A 16,842-nucleotide genomic window follows, 5' to 3' on the forward strand; every position below is an offset into this window, starting at 1 on the left:
GAAAGGACGCCCGGATGAGATTTAACAGCCATTTTAATTAAGGTCAGAAGGCACTGGAAGCAGCACACAAAGCTCCTACAATCACCTTGCCTTTCATAGACTTTTTGAGAATGATGCAACACTGATGCAACACTTCATGCAAATTCAGAAAACATTACTAATTGGTTCATTTAACTAGAATAGAAGCCCTCCTTCTCTTTGATTGGTTGGCTTACATGTCACGCATAAAGCCCACGTGAGTCCATTTTGGCAAGCATTAGTTGACTGACACATAAACTGATAAGCTTTTGTGAGACCCAACCAGACCTAATTATTTATCCTTCGATTCCTGCCAAGAACCAGCCCTTATCTGATTCTCGAGGCCTGCCAAATCTACTCGGCAGCTGAGCTCATCTTATTTTTTGCTAAGTAAGCAACTGTTCTGTCTAATTGATAGTTTTCCCATGCTCTTATCTGATTTGTTATCAATCATCTCTCCTTTCTCTGCCAAGAAATTCTAAATATACCAAACCAGGCGTACTTTAACTCACAGTGAACTGCTGCCAAATAATATTCCACCATCAGTATGATTCAGCTTTTTTAATACCTGACTTCGCAGCCCTTTTGTTTTTTTGGCATCCATTGTAGAATCTATTTAAAACTGTTCAGTCTAAATGTTTTGCTACCAATGGTGAGTAGTTGTTATTTACTTTTGAGCACAACTCCTTTTCTTTCCAGTTTCCAGAATATATTTTTATATATTCATGATGTACGCGTAATACCTGAGGTATCCTTAATTTCCTGAGTCATTCCGACCCCAAAAACGTGTCGCCCCCACATGCTCCTTTTACCTAAAAATAAAAGCATTATAATTCTGATGTTTGCAACATTGGAACCATTGATCAGCCTATCATGTTACCTGCATTCGGTTTGAGGGGGGTAGGGTCTAGTACCTCTTATACACTTCAATTTATCGCTACAAACATTTTACCTTTCTCAGAGACTTTTCAGTGGGCTACTTCCTTTCGCGGGACCACTCTGCTACTCAGTATCGCTGGTTTCACAGCTATCGTGAATTCAAAGTGCATTCACAGCCTTGCCTTTTTTCTCGTCTCATCCACACGCATGCAGCCTTTAATTGTGCTATATATTATTGCCACCTCAATCTTTCCTTGCCAACTCACCGGCTGTGTTTGTTTCTTTCTTGCCTTTACAGTTTTTCAATTCACAAGTCAAGGTCAGTACCACGGGCTTACCCTCTCTGCCCCAACTCTGCCGTTCACCCTGGAGGGTCGCTGGCGTCCTTGAAACACAATGCAGACTTCTTGTCTGGTGTATGTCCTTCTCCACGTGTCTTTCTTAGCCTATTGGAGGTAACAACTTTCTGTAGGGAACTCCTGCGGTCCTCGACCCGTTGCTCTCGTCCCTCGGTCCAACGCTGTGCTCCAGTAGGTTCGCCTTTGCCCCAGAAGTTCTTCTGTTGCTCGTGTTCCACCTTGCTCAGAGTGTGTCTCTATGTTCTGCTTTTTATCCGTGTGAGGAGAGCTAATTGTTATCAGCTGTATGTACTTTAAGTCAAGTGCCTGACTTTGCCTGTACCGAATAGCGCAACATGTCCAATGCGATATGTAAGGGTTAGCCTATTTAGTTTCAGTCAACCTCTTCCTCGGCCCAGTGTTTGTGTAGAAAAGGGGGGGTTGGGACAGCAGAGAATCCTAAAAAATAGGATGGGTTAGGTGTACGGGAAAGGGGGGAATACCGCATCTCACCATTGGTCGCCTCACCCCCACTCCCCGAAGACCCCTCACCCAGGTGATCCTCCCACACTGGTCCACCCCCACGGTATGGATACAAAGGCAATGGCCGTGCCGTAGCCACCTGATAGAGAGATCCCCGGGGACTAGTAGGTGACCACAAAGACTCCCTAAGATAAGTTTGTACTGAGAAATAAGACACTTAACCACAGAGCAACTAGACTTTGGGAAGTCTGAATGCTACAAAGGTGGGACAGGAAGAAGTAGCATTTCAAGACATCCTGAAGGGATTGGAACATTTAAAAATCTGAAACTGTGTCCTTATCAAAGGGCGAAGGAAACCCAGACCGACAATATTTGTTAATTTTACAAACGGATTTGATATTAAAGCAGTGAAGACAATCTTCAAGAACTGTGATACTGAGAACAAGTCTAATACAAGTGGGCCAGGCGGGAGTCCATACCAAGGCTATTGAACCCTTAGTTTTACTTTTTTAGGTAGGGAACTTCCCTCATAGTGATAGGGCAAGTTAGGAGTTTTTTAAATTTAAATAAAACCCTTTTTTAACATTTCACTAAGTTGTCCAACTAATTATTCTGGTTCACCACACCAAAGTGAACTAGCAGGGGAATTGTGGGATTTACTTTGCTTGTGGAATTATCGCATTGAGCTGTTGGTAATTGGATAGACCTGCCCTTACATCAGCCAAGTAATTAGTGTGGGAATTCTTCAGTATTGTTCTTTGCTAATATTTATGCCATGCCCTGTGTTTTTGTTTCAGTCTGAGGGGCAAGTTCTGAAGGAGGCCACCTACATCAACAAATCCTTATCCTTTCTCGAGCAGACTATTATTGCCTTGGCTGATCGCAGGAGAGACCACATCCCCTTTCGGCAGAGTAAACTCACTCATGCTCTGAAGGACTCCCTGGGTAAGACATGTGTTGGGGCAGTTGGCACTCAGATGCACCAACCAATTACTCATAGGGAAGCTCCTTTCCAGTAAATCTGTTGTTGGTAGTTCAATCTACTTATCAGGAACTCGTTTTCACTAGAAACCTTTAAATCATGACTTTTTGATATTTACATTTTTCCTATTGATTGATAAAACATAAGTGTTCACACAGACACATACTAAAATATTGCTCATTGAATCTTAAAATAAATGTGTCTGTCATTTTACAGAAGAGGTTTCTGAAAGATAATAATGCCTATGTAGCAATGACAAAATGTTTCCTGCTTTATTCAATTTATTTTTGTTGGGTGGGAAAATCAAGGGAGAAATATAACATGATAAACTGTTATTGAAATGTAAGACTCTTTGCTCACAGTATTTGGATTTCAGTTGTATTCAATAAGCAGTAGTAGTTGAGACTTGATATGCAATTGCCTTCAAAGTGTGCCACAGAGCCTGGCAAACAGAAAACATCATGTCCACTGACTTTTTATACAAGGGTCAGTATAAAGAATTGATCAGCATGAACTGAAATAGCTCCTGGATAGAAGGCATTACCCAGTGAGATTTGAGCTTCCTCTAGGGTTCCAGGAGCTATTACATAGTGTCACAGATGGCACAACAATTACCCCAAATCTCAAAGCCGGTTCAAGGGTTATTATTGAAATCTATGTGGGCCCTAGGGCCACCCCTTTCTCTCTCATCTTGTTTTGCATCTCCTCCCCAACCCAGGCGACCCTGATCCCAGGTTCGTAGATGCAGCAGTTTAACCACTACTGTCGGATTCTGCCTTCAACTATTTGTGAGGACCTAAAGACAGAATGCTTTATCTCATTAAACTCCCTCAGGGACGTCCTGACTTTCCCTACTCTGTCTGGTTGTTTTGTGAGCGTTTTACTGTGATTTGGGCCTTACAGACACCGAATTTGATTCAGTCCTCCTTCTACCATGCTCACTCTCACTTTTCTCTCTCCTGTTCTTTCTAATACTCCCCTATGCCGACTCTACCCACTTCACCTCACTCCGCCGTCCAGTATTCTATTCCTCTGATATCTCTCACTTCTTCTATGCCTTGCCTCCCCACTTTGATGTTACTCCTGCTTCCACTAATCTATTACTCGCTCCCCTGCACTAGTACTCCCTCTTCCACACCACTACTCTCTCCTCCACACTACTACGCCTTCCCCATACTACTACTGCTTCTTCCTCCAGCTACTATTCAGACACCCACCGTTCTCTCGGTACCATAAACCTCACAATCACTCCTTACACTAACTTTCCTAACCGCACTCGGCACACACACACATGCACACTCACACTGCAGTTCCGCTTTCGCTTACTAGCCAATACCTCATCTTATAAATCAACTCCACTTTCTGCTGCTCCTTTCTCCCTTCTCTTGGTCTCTTGGTCATTGACCTTCTCCTCTTCTCACCTCAACCGAATGACTACTTTTGCTTCCCTATATCTCTTGTTCTCTCCTCAGATTGGTCTTCTTTCCGTGGTCAATCTGGCCCTGTCTACTCTACCTGTGGTGGAGAGACGTCAGGCAAGTTGGAAGTAGCGGGCCAAGCCCAGGCCACTTCTATTGCATGGGCCCGCTGCGGAATGACAATGATGGGCAGGGAAATCCAGTTTCTTTGTTCATGTTAGGATGCCCCATTCTGGGTCTCCCATAAGGTAAGTGTCATGTTGAGGAGGGTTTTTGTTTGCCACAAACGTCCCTGGTGGTCTAGGGTAGACAGTGGTGGCTGGGTCTGCCTGCCCGACATCACTCTGTGGCACTACATGGCTGTTCTGCTGCTGCGTACAGGATTTGTGGCTTGATCTCGCTCCCCTCTGTTGGCTCTCTGCCGACAGTGTATCAACGACAACTGGAGAACTGCTTGTTGGTGGTCGGGTTGCAGGTTCTCTGCTGCTGGTGTCGGGCGCTCATCACAGGTTCTCCCTTAGAAACTTTATGTTGGTTTCTTAGTCTGTTTGGTCTCTTGTTGAGGAGGTATGGCCTGAGACAAAGATGGACTGCTTAAAACAGATTAGCATAAGGATGGGGGAACAGCAATTGGGGCCCTCTCAACTGCCACTGCCCACCTTAAAGGTAGGATTGGCTCTGGAGTCTTCCCTGGTAGGTCTCTCACCCCTGGCTGAGTGTGGTTCATGTCCCCTCTTGACAAGGCCAGGGTATCCTAGCTGACAAAGGACACATCCCACTCACTGGTAATTCCTAGACAGATGGGGCAGTTCCCCGGACTACTTACAGTGGTGGCGTGGCCTTCACCTTGCACTGGAGACCAGAACAAGAAAACACTGGTCTGCACATGTTAGTGAAACCTCCACAGTACAAGGATGTGCCTCAGAGATCGAGGACACTAGGACAAGCCCATTGTCAGGGACAGCTGCCACAGCAGTATCTGCATCCCCTCCAGCAACAGTGTGCACACACAAATCTGAGCCCAGAGTTCACTGAAAGGCATCCACCATTGAATGTTATCCCTGGGAAGGTGATGGGGCTCAAGCGTGTTGCATGGCAGCATTTCTGTTGTAAAATACAACTAGGTGCATGTGCTTATGTGTCTAAACAGTTCTACAACATATCAACTAGGCCATGGTACAAATGTCACTTTTACTTCTTGTTGAACCTTCTGGCTAAAAATGACAGAGCAGCCGTAGAAGGATAACAGAATGCACAATCACATTGACATCAAAATGCTAGTATTAAAAATATAGGATAAGGTTACGACTTACAGGTCTGTCAATATCGGCAAAAGGGGTTAATTTTGGAACCAGGAGGTCAAATTCTGGGATCAGACCCAACATAAAACAAATCTGGATGCAAGAATTGGCTAAAATCACAAGACCAGGAAAGGATAATTAATACAATTTTAACAATGTAGAGAAAATGTGTCCTAACTAGTCTTCCTGAAGTTTTTTCCTGGGCAGAGGGGAGCAGCTGGGTGTAGGATACCTCTAATTTGGCTTTGGGTTGCAGGGGATACTAGGTGGCACTCCCTCTATTCTCACTAGTGAACATCTGCTTCCATACTGGAAGACATAGTACAGATTGGAAGACAGTTGCTCACAAATTCCGCCACTGATTATGGGCCCCTGTATTACTATGGTGTGATGGTGAAAATGTGTTGCGTTTGAAACACGCTCTTTTTCAAAAGGTATCACTGAATTTTGAGTTGGGGGTGGAGAGGTCACATTAAATATTTACTCCATCTGTTACATGGAAAGTACTGCATGGGGTAAACATTTACTATTTATCCCATGCCATACTTTTTATATACCAATTCAGTATATATCCCATTCAAACCCAACTCATGATCATGTGGCACTTCAGAAATAAGGGGTATCTAAAATAAAATACCACATGTTTACAGCTGCCACCATACTCAAAATGAGTCTCTTAGCATCTGATATGTCTTTGATGCACCAACCTATACAGCCGCAGATTCTTTTACCAGCCTGTACCCCAACTGTCCCCTTGACTCATTCTAGGGCCAGGTATCGCTACCCTGAAAAGCAGAGCCAAGGATAACTAGATTAACATGATTCACAATTAGGTAAATTGTGGGAATTGGTTTGCTCAGTCACCCCCTTTTTTGTATGCAGGTTTACTTTCAATTGCAAATAAGGGCAAACTTAAATTAATAATTATGTTCCTTGTAAACCCTGCTTATTGGCTAAAAGCCTCCACTTACTCACCCAAGTGAGCAGGCACAATTGAGCAGGGATCGTTGAAAGACCTTACGCTTAAGCCTTTTATTTTTGTTGTGAGGATTAAAGGAAGAGGAAAAGAAAGGGGGTACATTCTATCAGAATACAGAATTGTCAACAGCATGTGCCCGCTCATAAAGTCTCTCTCTCTCTCTCTCTCTCTCTCTCTCTCTCTCTCTCTCTCTCTCTCTCTCTCTCTCTCTCTCTCTCTCTCTCTATATATATATATATATATATAATATATATATATGTTACTAAGCAACTTTCTGTACTCCAGTAACCTGGCATAACACCCTGATCGGGCAACACTTGACCTTGGCTTTGCATGATGTGGCTACATCAGCGCTTGCATGGTGGTCCCGATCACCTCCTATGATCTCCTCTTGTGTCTTCCTCGGAACACCTGGTGACCACAATTTTTCAAACAACGGATATACCAGAGCTCCTGCTGACATCCTCCTCTAACTTCTTTCACTTTCTACATGTGTCCTGCAATCCCTCCTTACCACAATTGCCCCAGAACCATACAATTGCAGTTCTTCCTCTCTAAGATGTGGGTTTTCCTGTTCACCTTAGAGCACTCTGAATCTAGTTGTTATTGTTTAAGGTTCAAATGGAGAGAAAAGTACAGAACTGTAACACTTTACAAGAAAACTTTAGCAATTATTGCATGACTACTTGTTAATATCCACAGCACCTCCCAGAACATAAGGGCCAATACTATATTTGATTCAGCATTACGGATGCATAAACAGAAATCTTTAGAGGAGCTCGTTTATCCACTGAATAATAAAATCCAGTCAAGTTTTCAGGCTATTTAAACAGAAGAAATGTTAATAGTAATTTACATATATGGTGTATTTCTGAAATGCCAACTGTCTTTTTACTTTGGTGTCTTGGCATGCCCGGTGTGAGGAACCTGAGGGCGTTCTCACTTCCTTCTCCCCAACATCCTCTGCTCAGGTGGCCAGGGAAGGGCCATCAGCCTTTGTAGGCGGTTGTCAATCACTTCCCTTCACTTTCCCTCATTCATACCATTATAGTACTGGGGCAAGGGGTGCACACTAGCATGACTTTAATAAAATCTTCCTCCAGTCTTGTGTTGTAGGTTCCTTTTACAGCTCCGGCATTAGCTCAATTTGTGCCAGGCATATTATTGGGTGATTATTTTACACAGAGCATACCTACACATACAGTATTTAACCAGATTTACAATCATTAACTTCCACTCTTTTCTTATTATAATGCAAAAATCTATAATTCATCATTTGTATAAACACATCACAATATGCTAAAACATTCTTCTGATTTCCATTGGATCCTGGAAATATCAACAGTGTCAAAAAGGATAGCTGTTCAATGTACTACCGCTTTGTCTAATTAAAAATATATATTTTCACACTCAACTTCCATTGCAACCAGGCATTCACTTTCAAACAGAGCAAATGAATAGTTGTAATAGAAGTTGAGTGTGAAAACATATATTTTTAATTAGATGACAAAGCGGTAGTACATTAAACGGCTATCCCTTTTTGACACTATTTATATTTCCACAATCCAATGAAAATCAAAAAAATGTTTTAGCATATTGTGTGCTCCGCGTAAAATAATCACGCAAAAATAGGCCTGGCACAAATTTAGCTAATGCCGGAGATGTAAAAGGAACCAAATTACTAAGGGATATACAACACAAGACTGGAGGAAGATTTTAATAAAGTCTGGTTTACTTCTTAGGGGGATTTTTCCATCCAGTCCTTAAATACTCTTTAGTCTCTAATTATTGTAAAAAAGTGCACACTAACATGCCATATCACCATTCTGGTACTGAGACGAGGAAGAGGCCTGCAGACTGTTGTAAGGGTCAGGCATGTTCAGAAAACTCCACTAATTATGGTCAAGCAATTGGGCTTGAGGACACACCTGCAACCTGTTAAATGGTTGGAGGTGTATAAAAGGTGGCGCCAACTGTCAGTGGGGGAGACCAGCAGGAGAGAAGCCGGGCCGAGCGTTTTTTTTGGCCTGAGGGGAGAATAATCCTATAGATATGATATGATATGACATTTATAACACGCCTATACACAAGTGTTTCAAGGCGCGACAAGGGAAACAGAGCTAGGACAAAAACCACGATCTTACTAGGCCTAGTGACATTCAGATCGTGCAAGTGCAGTTAAGCGGGGAGGGGAGAAGTGCTGGGGGCTGAGGGGGATGGACAAGTGCAGGACAAGGAATCGGGAAACAACAATAGTGCAGCCAACGGGTGGCAAGTGCTAGAAGTGCAGACAAGTGTCCAATAAGTGCAGGAGAGGGGACTGTAGGGGTTACAGATACAGACCACAGGTGCAGGGGGTGCCAAGAGGCAGTGTGGGTTTGCAGCTGGACAGGCAGGGACCTGGCCCGAATTCAGAAGGTTGCCAGGTGACCAGTGTGTATATCAACCAGGAGATCAGCAAGGGAGAGGAAGAGAGAAGGCAGAAGCAAAGATGAAGGTCTTGAGGTGCTTCCAGAACCGGAGACGGTCTGCTCAAGTTTCAGAGAGGCAGGGAGGCACAAGCCGAAGAAAGAGATCTGCCCCCAACTCATTGTTTGGAGAAGCGACTGACCCTCAAGGAGTTGGAGGGGGAGGAGCGAAGAGCTCGAGAAGGAAGATATTTTGGTAGAGAGAGTTGGAGGCATTGCAGTCCAAGGCCCTAGAAAGAAGAAGAGGGTGCACAAGGGAGTGCTTCAGGGGGGAAGGGAATGTTCCAGTGGGGAAAGGGTGGTGTGAAGTCGCCAAGACTGGAGCAAGGGTGTCAATATGGTCCTTGATGGTTTTGGATGAACAGGGAAGAACCAGTTTTGACGAGACTTTCATAGATCGGACTTGTCTAGAAACATCGTCAGGGGCGAACAAAGGAAAGGAATAGAAGGGAGGAGGAGAGGTGGCCACGGGAAGGCCAGAAGCAGAGGATAAAGAAGGAGGAGAGGAAGAGAGGGTGGACAGGATGTCCTGGGTTTTAGAGATGAAATGTGAAGCCAAGGCTGTGTACAGGGCATTTAAGGGAACAGGAGAGGTAGAGACTGCAGCAGGATTGGCCAGCTCCTTGCATATTTTAAAGAGTTCGGCCGAGTTGTTAGATGCCGCAGAGACGCAGGCTTGCATGTGAGCTGCCTTCTTAGTGTGGACAGAGTGTCGGTACTGCCTTTGGTGCAGGCTGCAGGCCAGTTTGTCAGAGGGTGCACATGATGCCTGCCATTTCCTCTCTGCCACCCTACACTTTCGTTTAAGGGTGACGGTGTCTGAGTCGTACCAAGAGTTACACTTGGCTTTTGGCTTCAAGCGAATCCTCATGACATGGGCAAGAACATCAAGGGTGTCTGAGATAGAAGAATAGAGGTTGGATAGGGCTGTGTCAAGATGTGAGTTAGCCAGAGGTGCAGGAGGGGGAGAGAAAGTGGCGGCAAAAGCCTCAACTGACACAAGCTTCATGGCTCGGATGACCGAGAAGATAGGTGGCAGTGCTGGAGTGAGGAATAGAGAGAGAGAGAGCGATGAGAAGAGAGGAGAAAGTGGCCACTCTAGGAGAGAGGAGTGGTGGGAGGGTTAGAGAGTGGGAGGTCTGAGGAGATCAGAACATCCAAGGTGTACCCTGCAGAGTGAGTCTGGCCAGAGGGAAGACGAGAGAGAGAGAGAGAGAGAGAGAGAGAGAGAGAAAGAGAGAGGAAGAGAATCACAGAGGTTCCGAAAGAGTCCAGAAGAAGGACAGGTAGCATCCAGGTGGATGTTGAGGTATCCGAGGATGAGGAGTTGAGTGGTAGAGACAAGGAGGGAGGAAGAGAGGTCCGCCCACTTAGAGATGAAGGAGGTTACATGGCTAGGCAGCCGGTAGACACTAGCCAAGAGAGAGAGAGAGCCTGCAGACCAGGCATTCAACGGAGGAGTTGACTTGCATAGGAATGATAGAGGCACGGATCCACTCTGGGAAGATCAAGGCTACACCCCACTGGAATGGTTGGAACTGGGCGTGGAGAGGATCTTGTAGCCATCAGGGAGGAGAGTGTCAAAACACGTGACAGGTCTGGCCGTGAACCATGTCTTGATCAGACCGAGCACATCAAGGTCGAGTTCTTCCAGGAGACGGCAGATGTCGGAGGAGTTTTTGACAGCTGAGCGAGAGTTGAGAGTGGCAATGTGGAGAAGGTTGCCACCCTTGAAAGACTTCTGTGGAGGGGTACAGATCAGAGGTACGCCCTGTGGAAGTGTAGAAAGAGCCAGAGGGTGGGCAGAGAAGTGAGGAGGAGAGGGCAAGGTAGCCAAGGAGGAGGATGAAGATGCTAGAGAGGTGGCAGAGAATGGAGGCAACAGGGCAGCGAGAGAAGTAAAGGAAGCCAAAGAGGTGGCACAGGGTGGAGGCAGAGGAGCCAAAGGAAAAGAAGGGACAGCAGGAGAAGAAAGGAAGTTGATGAGGCGTGGGAAGGGTCTATCAAAAAGGAGGAGGATGGCCTGAGGGCCTTGGACCAAGACGGTGCCATTTAGGTAAACATGCAAACATTAATAATGGTCTTGGAGGAATGGAAGGGGGCCAGGAGGGCCTGCCACCAGGTGCCACCATTATTGGGAGAGGAGAAAAAAGGAGAGAGCACAGAGACCATATGTGGAGTCCATAGGTCTGGCGAAGGAACGACAAAGAGGATGTCGGTGAGGATTTGTCTGAAGGAAGCGCTGGTGTAGGTATCGGCGATAGGGAAGCCTAGTTTGGAGACCAGGATATCCCTTTTGAACTTCTTCCTACAAGACTTAGTAAGAAGGACAGGATACTCAATAGAGAAGCAGTTAGAGAAGTTAGGAGAGACAGAGAGCACCATATTGGATGCAGAGGGAAGGGAGAGGGGGGAAAGGGAGGAAGGGGGAGCGAGGGGTGAGGAACACAAAGGTGAGGGGAGGAGACACTAGCGGTGGGCACAAGAGGAGGGTTGCAAGCAGACGAGCCAGGAACAAGACCAGAACAAGTTAATTTCAGCAATCGGCTTAATGAGACAAAAAAGAAGAGCAGTCATGTAGCTGTGAGTAACAAACCAGTTAACAGAGCAAGAAATGACCAAGGAAACAAGAAATAAAAAGGAACACAACAGGGATGGTAGCAGTACGATGTGAGGGAACGACCAGGCAGAGCGAGGGCTAAGTAACAGAACAATGATCGAGGGAACCTAAAGGAGGAGAGTGGGAAACACCCAGAAGTAGGCAGTACAAGTATACTGCAGTCAAAGATAGCAGACTCAAGAACAGAGCAGTCAGTCAAGCAAATAGGGGCCTAGAAGAAGAAAAGCAGCAGGGCACAGAGTAGCAACAAAGGGATAAGGCGTAGGTGCGAGTGCAGCCAAGGATGGAAGAGGCGTGTAGCACACGCGATCAATGATTGCGAGAAAACGATGTGGGCAGAGGAGGTGCAGGTGCAAATGCAGGCAAGAAACGAGTGGCGCCGAGCACACACGCACAAGGAATACAAGGGATCCACGCAGGCAGGGAACACGCAAGCACAGCCAAGGATGGAAGGGGCGCGGAGCACACGCGTTCAGGTAATGCGAGGCAACCACACGGGCAGAGGATGCCCAGGCACAAGCGTAGCCAAGGATGGAAGGGGCGCAGAGCCACACGATCAAGGAATGCAAGGGAGCCATGCGGGCAGAAGACACAATGGTACAAGCATAGCCAACGATGGAAGGGGAACGGAGCACATGCGATCAAGGATTGCGAGTGAACCACGCAGGCAGAGGATGCCCGGGTCTCATCTTAGCCAAGGATGGAAGGGGTGTGGTAGTACACAATCAAGGATTGCGAGGGAACAACGCGGACTGAGGGCGTGCAGGTGTGAAGACAAAGATGGAAGGGGCGAGGGAGTGCAATGCAATGGAAGAGTGTGATGGAACCACGAGGTTTGTGAGCAAGGGTACACAGGTCCGAGGCGATCAGGGAAAGGGGGCTCCCCGACCTAGGGGGCACGGGCAGAGGGACAAATGTTGGGGCGAGGGGTTATGGGGGGGATGCAAGTCAGGGGAGAAAGGGCACAAGTCAGAAGGGCAAGAAGTGCAGCGCAAGCTAAACTCCCCACAACTTCTTACCTGGTGGCCGCAGAAAGGAGGGTGAGTCGTCCGCACTCACTGTCTATGCTGCAGACCCCTTCGCTGCCAAACACCTGCGTCGCTCAACACTGCAGTCTTATCCTGCGAGGGCTTTGCCACATAGGGTCCGAACCTCGGATTATATAGGCTCGGAAGTGTGGATGTTGCAAATGTGCTACATTTTGTCGGACAGTGCCTCCTGCGCACCTGCGTTGCTCAACACCATGGTCTTGTCCTCTAAGGGCTTTGCCACAGAGGGTCCAAACCTCAGATTATATAGGCTCGGAAGCGTGGACGTAGCAAACATGCTATGTTTTGTTGGACAGGGCCTCCTGCGCACCTGTGTTGCTCTACCCCACGGTCTTGTTCTTTGAGGGCTTTGCCGCAGAAGGTCCGAACCTTTGATTTGTAGGTTAGGAAGCGTGGACATAGCAAACGTGCTACGTTTTGTCGGGCAGCTTCTCCTGCGCACCTGCATCGCTCAACACTGTGGCCTTGTCCTGCAAGGGCTTTGCTGCAGAGGGTCCGAACCTCGGATTATACAGGTTCGGAAGAGTTGACGTAGTAAACGTACTGCGCTTGTCGCCGGGCAGCATCTCCTGCGCACCTGTGTTGCTCAACACTGTGGTGTTGTCCTGCGAGTGCTTTGAAGAGGAAGCTGCTAAGGGGGAGTCCTGCCTGGAGGCTAGGACGCCGGCAAGTACCTAGGAGAGACTGCGGCACTGAGGCTCGGGCGGGCCATGAAAGGGTCACAGTGCTGCAAGCCTCCCTGGTTGGGTGCCCACAGCAGCGACTGCGGGTCACAGAAGGAATCCAATTACTGTAAGCTACCGGCAGCGTTCGCAATAGGTGAGCAGAACTGCCGGCAACCCACAGAAAGAAGACCAGAGTGCAAGTGGGGCTCGCAATACCACAAAGACATGTATGCGGAGTAGAAGGAGAGGAAAGCAGCTGCCTGGAGGAGCCGCCAGGGACCGGTGAGTGCATAAAAGGGAACACTTATGCTGGGGTGCTCCTGGGGGTTGTTACAGGGCAGAAGTAATTGCCGAACTTACTAAATGTGATGTCCAATCTAAAGTGAAACCAAGGTGAAGGGTTGTAGTGAGCAATGCGAACAAGATGAACTGTGAATAAAAAGAAAATTAACTAAGAAATATTGAATACTGAACTAAAAGAAAGCTTTTTATATAGCCTATGAATGAAAGGCAAGCGTGTGTGAAGTACACAGAATATCTATTGGAAAGCCAAGAACGAATTGTATGAAATACGATGAAAAGAAAGTAATGAATATCACGGAAGAGTGTGAAAGTAATTTGGTGAAGGAAAGAGAGTACCACAGAGTGAACTGTATGAAAGAACACATTGTGGCAAAGTCAAGAGACTGGCAAAGAGGAAAACACATTGTGGCAAAGCCAACAGGCTGGCGAGGAGAAAGGCAAGTGAATGTGAAACAGCACTCAGGCGCAGTGGCAAAAGAACCTGTGCAGGCAAGAAAGCCCAGGGTTACCGGTTGTGTGACCTGTAATGGGTGGACCGTGTGGTCCGACAACTGCGCCTAGACCGCGGTTACACTATCTATGAAAGTCGAGGAACTATGCAGAGAACAAATCCACATGTGTAAGAGAGATTGCTGAAGTAAAGCAGAGGAAAACTCTCTGTATAACCTGGCAAGGAATCAGAAGGAGTGTAAATTTAATCTGGAACTGGTTTTGAATATTAAGAGATTGAAACTAAGTATAATTGGGCCAGTTGAACAAGCTGGCGTCTTAGATAAGGGAAACCTAAGACCATGTGACCTTTGTGGGTGCCTTGAGAAAGAGAACCTCAAGGTCATTGTGGAACTAAGTTGTTTTCTTGGGAAAAGAAACCCAGAGACCCTTGTAGAACTGTCTTGTTTTCTTGGGGAAAGAAACCCTGAGCCTTTGTGGAACTGTCTTGAACTTGGGGTAGGGGAGTTGGAAAGCAATACCAGAGCTGGAAGAAGCTCAGAACTTTAATTTAGAAAACAATGTCTTTTGTTGCTGACATCACTACACATTGTTTAGCTTTAGTAGTGAGGGCAAGTACAGGTTTTGGACACAGACTGACTTTTAAGTTGAACTTACTGACTCGGACTATCCTTAGTTTCTTTAGGTAGGGCAATCCCACCTTAGCATAGGGCAAGATAGGCCTTCAACCTTCCTGACATTTAAGTAAAAAAAAGCAATTTTTGTTTGAACTTTGAATCTGTTGTCTGTGGCTTGCTTCATGATGTCTTCACACCTGACACCAGAAAACAAAACAAACCACACCCAGCAGAAATCCTAGAAGCCCTAGCCAAACCCATACACTTAAAGCAACGCAAGGTTTCCAAGATTCCTAAGCAAACATTTCAAATGGATTGTGTCCTCCCACGTATTTCTCAACTTATGATAATATATCTCTCCAGCTTTGCTGCTTTGGAAAAAAAGTTCGACAGGGCGCTCTATGCAGTGTTGTCGATTCGATGGGCCTCGAGGGCCTCCGTCGACGTCATCATCAGCATAAATGCGCATGCAGTACCCGTTGGCTTCGGTTCTGTTTTACAGAGCTTTGTAATTACGGCGTGCTTCAGTGAGATTTTCGTGAGAAAATGTCTTCTTCATCTACACCTTCGTCACCCAAGTCGGGTTTTTAAAAATGCTACGACTGCGGGTCGAAAATGTCGATTACAGATCCTCACAGACGCCTGTGGTTTCTGGGCTCCAGGCACTGTACCGATGACTGTGGGTCCTGTCAGGCCATGACAGAGAAACCTCTCAGGGAGCGTAGAGGTAAACTGGCAGTGGGGAGGTTGGCATTGAAGTCTTCTTCGAAGCGGGAAAACAAGTCTGCTGAGTCCAGAGACTCTTCCCAGCATAAAAAGTCAAAGAGGTACTGATCGAGGAGTCGATCGCAGCAATCTTTGTCTTCTTCCGCTAATAAGGTGAAGAATAGATGCCATAGGTCTCCTTCAACCTCAAATGATTCCTGCACGGAGGTAATCAAATGCCCAATGAAGTCTGATTCCCTGAAAAAGTGGGACGCATTTTGTTCTGAGATGTTGTGAAATTTTGAGAATGCAGCCTTGACCCCCTGGAAAGAAACGCAAAAAAGCCATGCCCTGATCACTCCAAAGGGAAGTCAAAGGCTACAACTTCGAAGCCAAGCTCAATGCAGGCGTCGAGAAAGTTCTCGAGCCGAGTCCTATTTTGATTCCGACAAAAATGCACAAAGCGTTGAAGGCCTCAGCGACTTTGCTGACTCTGTTTGAGTCACAGCTATCAACACAGAAGTCGACGCTGAGTAAACCGGCGCCATTTTCGAAGCCGTCTTCGACGACTACTTCGACATTATCAAAGCCATTGGTTCAAGAAAAGGTTTATAAATGTGTACCTAAAAAAGACTACTTTAAGTCAATGTCTGCAATTTATGAGGAGCACCAACCCTTTGATGAGGGTTCACCACCATTTGGTCTGCAATTTGGCACCCCCAATGTGCCAGAAAAACTTATTTCAGACGATTCAAGACTGAGAGATTTGTATGACAATCTCCAGTCAGCTAGTGGCTTGGATACCTCGCCGGAAGAAGAATTTGGCAGGTCTTACCCCTCTGAACGCGCAGACTCATCCTACAGAAAGTTGATGGGAAAGGTCATTCAGTTCATGGGATGGAGTAGGCCTTCTCCATGATACGAACAAGATGACATGACAGACATCTTGGATCAGGGTCTTCAGAAAGACCAGATTTTACCATTCCACATTGCCCAGCAGAAGAAAATATTTGCTAATTGGGAGGCTGCACAAGCTGCTGCTGCCGTTAACAAAAACTTTGCAAGGAAGTACAGGCCTTCCAGCAGTGATCCAGAATACCCTACCAAGCATCCCACCCCTGAAAGCTTGGTAGTTCAGGCAGCTACGTCAACCAGACAATCAGCTTATCCTTCCATCCCCCCCTGACAGGGATGATGAGAGGGTAGATGTCTGGGCACGTAAAGTTTTTACTGCAGGCAGTATGGCCTTAAAATCTACTAATGTGACTTACACACTATCTAGATTCACGTTTACGCTGTAGGACTGTGTTCCTATGGCGGCTGAACACATCCCAGAAGGCGAAGAAAGAGACGACTTCCTGGAGATCATTAAAGATGGTAATGGGGCAATGAGTACAGTCAGGTTTGGATACTGCAGATAGCGTCAGCAGATCCATGGCTGCTAGCACAGTATTATGCATATTTGCGTGGTTGAGGAAGTTGGGGTTTGCACCAGACATCCAGGCAAGACTGCTTAACATGCCCTTTGACAGTTTGAGGTTGTTTGACAGCAAGGCGGATGAAAGTT

At 46.4% G+C, this 16,842-nt stretch overlaps 1 protein-coding gene across 1 annotated transcript in view; it reads left to right on the top strand.

The window, feature by feature from the left end:
* The window catches only part of KIF9 (kinesin family member 9), a 1,188,236-nt gene that overhangs the window by 453,366 nt on the left and 718,028 nt on the right, over positions 1-16,842 (top strand). The window contains exon 8 of the mRNA XM_069645790.1: positions 2,516-2,663. Coding sequence (XP_069501891.1) covers positions 2,516-2,663 — 148 coding nt within the window. The remainder of the gene's footprint in view (positions 1-2,515; positions 2,664-16,842) is intronic.

Source organism: Ambystoma mexicanum, chromosome 2p, assembly GCF_040938575.1.
Source record: "Ambystoma mexicanum isolate Mex_15411 chromosome 2p, UKY_AmexF1_1, whole genome shotgun sequence".
In the NCBI taxonomy this organism is placed as follows: domain Eukaryota; kingdom Metazoa; phylum Chordata; class Amphibia; order Caudata; family Ambystomatidae; genus Ambystoma; species Ambystoma mexicanum.